Genomic DNA, 6,000 nt, shown 5'->3' on the forward strand with positions numbered 1-6,000 from the left:
AACCAAAATTTACCAAAACCTTTCAAATCTTTTGGGGTCGTTTTTGTAAGCGGACACGACTAAGCTAAGCTAGGCTAGTTAGCTTATTTTTACCTGGGTTTTCTTCCATGTATGAAGGACATTAAACTGAGTGAGGGTCAAACAGCTGGTATAAAACATGAGCCCGTGGATGTGCAGTATTGTACCGGACACACCGGTTCGGTTCGGACCCACATCCAGTGTCTGTGGGGCAGATCAGTCCGCTGTGAACGCGTTCTCCACGCCGTTAGCTAATGTTAATGTCACCGCCCACTGTGGTGCGTTTGGGTTCAAGTTCTGATGATTCCGAGGGCCCAAAGAAGATCCAGAGCATTTCACAGACTCTAGAAATGGTTTGAGGGACTGTTTAGTCTGGGGGGGTTAGCATCAAACATAAGCCTGTTATTGGTGTAGTTGCACATTAGCCGTTTGGGTTTAGCTCTGTTTGTGTTCCTGTTCCTTTTTCCTGTCACAGTTTACTTTATTAACCTGACTGTTCTGTGGGTCTTGTCTTCATAGTCGGTTATTATCGTTAACGAAAACTAGAATTGTAAAAACATTTTCGTTAACTGAAATAAATCAAAACTATAACTAAAAGAAAAAACGATAACTAACTGAAACTGTATTGTGTGTTTACAAAACTAACTAAAACAGATAAAAAATTATGGATAAAATTCCCTTTGTTTTCGTCTTTTTCAATTTCGGATTGATATGAAATCGATTTATTTCCCTCAAGCAATTTTAGCTGCTGTCACCATATGGTATTTAACAGTCCGTCACTTGTGGTTTCCAGTCGTCTTCTGGTCCCCACTCTACCTGGAAACATGGAGACTAAAGCAGCAGAGTCCTGTCTGGGATTGATTTGAATACGACCACAGAGAAAAAGGAAAAGATTAAAAAAAAAAACAACTAATGCTACATCTAAGCATTAGAAAAAATTTAAACTAATAAAAAGTAGCAAACTTGCCTCTAAAAACGAATTTCAAATGAACTGAAATAGAGAAAAAAAAGTCAAAACTAAGCTATAATGAAAAATCCAAAACTGTTGTAACCGTGGCCTTAACTTCTCATTAGTCCATGTGCATTCTGGATCAGATCTACAAAGACACTAAACACTGAGGAACAGGCAGAAAAGAGTTCAAATTGGACTGAATTTTCTTTACACATTGCAAGTTGTTCATATTTGTTCAGGTTATTCACATTTTATTGTTTCAGGGTAGTTTGTAAATGTAAATATTTTCATAACTTAATGTTATTCTTTGCATTAAAACAAAGACAAAAATGTGAATTTGTCATTATTTATAGACATAATGTATTATTTTTTTCCACATCAAACCCAGTAGTAAATCTGCAGTCATTCTTTTTTGTCGTTTCTTCTGCTGTTATTATTTGACTGTAGATCAGATTGGTCTGGATGTGGAACCCACACTAAAATGAGTTCCACAGCCTGCACTGTGGAATTTTTACACTTTGTAAATTTATCCCAGGGGCTGGACTGGAACCTTTGGGGGGGGGAGACACATTTGGCCCCCGGGACGCATGTTTGAGCATTTAGAAAATAATAAAAACTTGCAAACCTGCTCTAAAAACAAATTAAAATAACCTGAATTAGAGGAAAAAAAAGGCAAAACTAACTAAAACTGAACTATAATGAAAAATCCAAAACTATTAGAACCTTGGTGTGGACATGAGTCCATGTGTGAGCGGGTCCTAAAGCAAGCCGGGACACCAGCAGCTGTCCCTGACACTTCCAGTCCTCTGCTTTTTGTCCCTGAGCCAGTCCCAGCCAGTTTTCAAAGCTGTGGACGAAAACAGCGGCACATTTCACCTGCTGGAGTTGGTTTAGTCAACTATCAGGCAGTAGTGTTAACTGTTCAAGTTAAATATATGAACCATCGTTTGTCTGACAGATGATAGCATTAGCTGAGCGGATAAGCTAGGAGGACCAGGCCCATACAAGGAAGTCAGCCTTAAAATAGTTGGTTAATTGTTTACTTGTGAAGTCATGAACTCACAAGGGTGGGGGCATGGTTAGAGCTGCAGCTGTCCATTAGATAGATAGATAGATAGATAGATAGATAGATAGATAGATAGATAGATAGATAGATAGATAGATAGATAGATAGATAGATAGATAGATAGGCTTTATTTCAGACTCATGGTCCACATTAAAAAGCAAACAGATAAATACAAACACAACAAACAACACAAAAAAACCTCTATACTTTCAAGAGGCAGTCATCCCAGTGTTTCCAGAACAGATGTGTAACATACAGCACTATAGGCAACATTTGTCAGCAATAAAATTACAGTATTTTCCGAGTGATTCAGGCGACACATAAATTTAAACATCAGATTTCTCACACAGCACGCAATGAATTACATGATTAGACAAACGTTCAGTGGCTCTAGTCCATCTGGGCTTTTTCAATAAGAGTCTTAGAGCATCATTGTATTCACTGTCAGTCTGTGGAAACTGGCCTTTTCATAGTTCACCCACAGATGTGCTGTGTACAGAGGGGTGCAGGACGCTCTAAACCAGGGGTCTCAAACATGTGTCCCAGGGCCCAAATGCGGCAGGACGCATGTTCCAATGTGGCCCCTGGGATGAATTTGCAAAATGTAAAAATTCCACAGTGCAGGCTGGGGAATTCATTTTAGTTCAGGTTCCACATGCAAACCAATATGATCTACAGTCAAATAATAGCATAAAAACCTACAAAAAATAATGACTCCATATTTTCTTCTTGTTTGATGTGAAAAAATATTACACTATGCCTATAAATAATGACAACTTTAAATTTTTGTCCTTTGTTTTAGTGCAAAAAATAAACATTAAAACATGAAATATTTACATTTACAAACTATCCTGTAACAATAAATGTGAATAACCTGAACAAATCTGACCAACCTGAAATGTCTAAAAGAAAATTCAGCCCAGTTTGAACTCTTTTCTGCCTGTTCCTCAGTGTTTAGTGTCTTTGTGGCAGATACTTCAGGGCAAAATAGGGCTGACAAGCCACTCCAGGACCCACAAAACTTAAGTCAAGGTCGTCATCAGACTGATGGACGAACAACAGTGTCTTTGTAGATCTGATCCATAATGCACATATATAAATGATAAGTTGTGGCATAATATTGTTAAAATTCCACTTACTTTTTTAAAGAAATTTCTTTTTTTTTTCAGGTTATTCACATCTTTTTTGTTTGGATAGTTTATAATAGGAAGTATTGTCATAATTAATGGGGGGGTTTTTGCAGCAAAACAAAGATTTGGAGTTGTCGGTATTTATAGGTTATTATTCAGTTATTTTACTGGTCCGGCCTACTTGAGATCGAACTGGGCTGAATGTGGAACTGAAAGAAAATGAGTTTGAGACCCCTGCTCTAAACAGAGTCAGTTTCACCTGGACAGAACAAGACCAGAATTTTCTGTGACAGTATGTTTGCTTGTGCGTACAACATCCGTTCTCTGACTGTTTTTGTAATCAGTTATCTACCGGTTATTTTCTTCAATTCAGTTAGATTAAACGATTTTATTTTGTGCATCCCAACAAAGGAACTAACTTGTTTAATAAAAGAGTGTTAAACAATAATAAATAAGATATAAACAATAAAGAAAAACTAAAATGGAACCTCCACAATATCTGCATTTGAATAAATACCTCAAATATCAATACAGTACTTTTTAACATCGATACATTATTGTCAAATGAAATATTGCGTTATATTGCAGAACCAATATTTTCTTACACCCCTAATTATAATCAACTGTTCATCATCTTAATTAATGACAGATGTACTGAGGACAGATTAGTTATTGACTTTACTTGATTTAATATGTTCTTTTGTTGTCACAATGGGTTTTTGCTGAAATCAGTTAATGTTCCAGTTGCTCAGTCAGCAGGTTATGAAACAGGATTAAGCGATAATATTTCAGCAGAAGAACAGCTGTGTTACAGAATTCTATTTCAGATTACATTTATTGTAATTCATTGCAGAAGTGAATAGGTTTTAAATTAAATAGATTTTATTTGTACAGTTTAGAGCCATTCAAAACCTGTTTTACAAAATAAGAACATGAGGAAAAGGAAAAAGGAAAAACTCCAGACTTAAAGGTCCAGCTGTGTTCATGTGCTGTAGGTAGGGGGTGACACAGTGGTGCAGCGGATAGCACTGGTGCCTCACAGACAGAAGGTCCTGGGTTCCATTCCAATGGGGGTGGGACCTTTCTGTGTGGAGTTTACATGTTCTCCCCGTGTTTGCGTGGGTTCTCTCCAGGTACTCTGGCTCCTCCCACCATCCAAACACATGCACTGATCGGTAGGGCTGGGTATCATGGCCAGTTTCAATAATCGATTCAGTTTTGATTCATAAGGTTCTGAATCGATTAATCTCAATTCGATTCGATCCAATATCGATTCAATTCAGTATTTGATTGATTCAGATTAATTTTGTGATAACAAAGTACAATTTTGAGTTGTAACCTGATTATTTGACTACTGCAGTCATGCAACACATCAATATTGATATTAGAAAGGAAATAAATCTGACATTGTCAGCAGAAGGAGCTGAATCTGCTCTGAAATATGAACAGACACAAACATGTCCATGTGTTCTAGCAGTGGATCAAAAACGGACTTCTCCGTCATCTTTATTGTGTTTTATGGCTGGTGGCTGCGGGTTCCAGTTGTAGGCCTGGAGGACCTCCAGCGGAGGGGTTTTCCACACCCCTTCCTCCGCATCTTTTCTGCACCAAAGCCGGTCCTGAGTGAGACCAAGTCTTCCCAGGGGTTCACAGACAGAGCTGGTTGTGCTTCCGTGTACTCCTGGTCCTGCTCTGAAAATCGATCTCATCCACTATAAACGATTACGCAAAATAAAACGAAATTGATCTAAGATCTGTCAAATCGATTTTTTTGTACCCCAGCCCTACTGATAGGTTAATTGGTAAATCTAAATCACCCATAGGTGTGAATGTGACAGTGGTTGTTTGTCTCTATATGTTCAGCCCTGAGATTAACTGGTCAATGTCCAGGGTGAACCCCGCCTTCACCCATAAGTAGCTGGGATAGGCTCAAGAGACCCCCGTGACCCTAGTGAGGATAAGCAGGTTCAGAAATGAATAAATGAATGAAAAAGAAACGGTGTGTCTGGACTTCATATCAGGTTGGATCTGATGCACTCTTTAAATTCAGGTACTAACGTTCAACTTCTGTGTCAATGACCGTCCTGTCATCTGTATTTAACACCAGTATTAGAAATAAACAGATGGTGCTGACTTTTAGAACGTACAGATCATTTACATGTGGCATTAAGTCCTCTCTCTCTCTCTCTCTCTCTCTCTCTCTCTCCTCTCTCTCTCTCCTCTCTCTCTCTCTCCTCTCTCCTCCTCCTCTCCTCTCTCTCTCTCCTCTCTCCTCTCCTCTCTCTCTCTCTCTCTCTCCCCTTCCTCCTTCCTTCAGGAATGACCTGATGATGGTGTCCTCTGCTGACCTGCTCCTCCTCTCTCCTCTCTCCTCACTGCTCCTCCTGCTCCGTTGGATCGGTCCACTCCTCCTCCTCCTGGGTTGACCTCCAGGCCTCCTCACTCCATCCACCTCCAGTCCCCCACCCCCACCCCCTCAGAGACCATGTACTGCTTCAGTGGCTCTCCCTGTGCTCCTCATCCCGAAGCCTCTGAACCCGGCGCTGTGGTTCAACCACTCCATGTTCATGGGCTTCTACCTGCTCAGCTTCCTGCTGGAGCGGAAGCCCTGCACCATCTGTGCCTTGGTCTTCCTGGCGGCGCTCTTCCTCATCTGCTACAGCTGCTGGGGGAACTGCTTCCTCTACCCACTGCCAGGACGCCGCCCTGCCGGATGCCGCGCACGACCCAGCCATCGTCGGGACCTAGAGCCCGAATCCGACCCAGAGGATGAAGAGGGGAAAGGGGGGTACGGGGGTCATACTGCCATGCTGTAAAAAGGGGACGGAGCTTGC

At 40.5% G+C, this 6,000-nt stretch overlaps 1 protein-coding gene across 1 annotated transcript; it reads left to right on the forward strand.

Moving 5' to 3' along the window:
• Positions 1-4,623: 4,623 nt before the first annotated feature.
• On the forward strand, positions 4,624-6,000 carry blcap (bladder cancer associated protein). The gene is given in 3 exon segments (XM_030135027.1): positions 4,624-4,789; positions 5,600-5,852; positions 5,854-6,000. Coding segments are annotated over 3 exon segments (480 nt in total). The 3' UTR covers positions 5,915-6,000.

This window comes from Sphaeramia orbicularis, chromosome 5 (assembly GCF_902148855.1).
Source record: "Sphaeramia orbicularis chromosome 5, fSphaOr1.1, whole genome shotgun sequence".
NCBI classification, from domain to species: Eukaryota; Metazoa; Chordata; class Actinopteri; order Kurtiformes; family Apogonidae; genus Sphaeramia; species Sphaeramia orbicularis.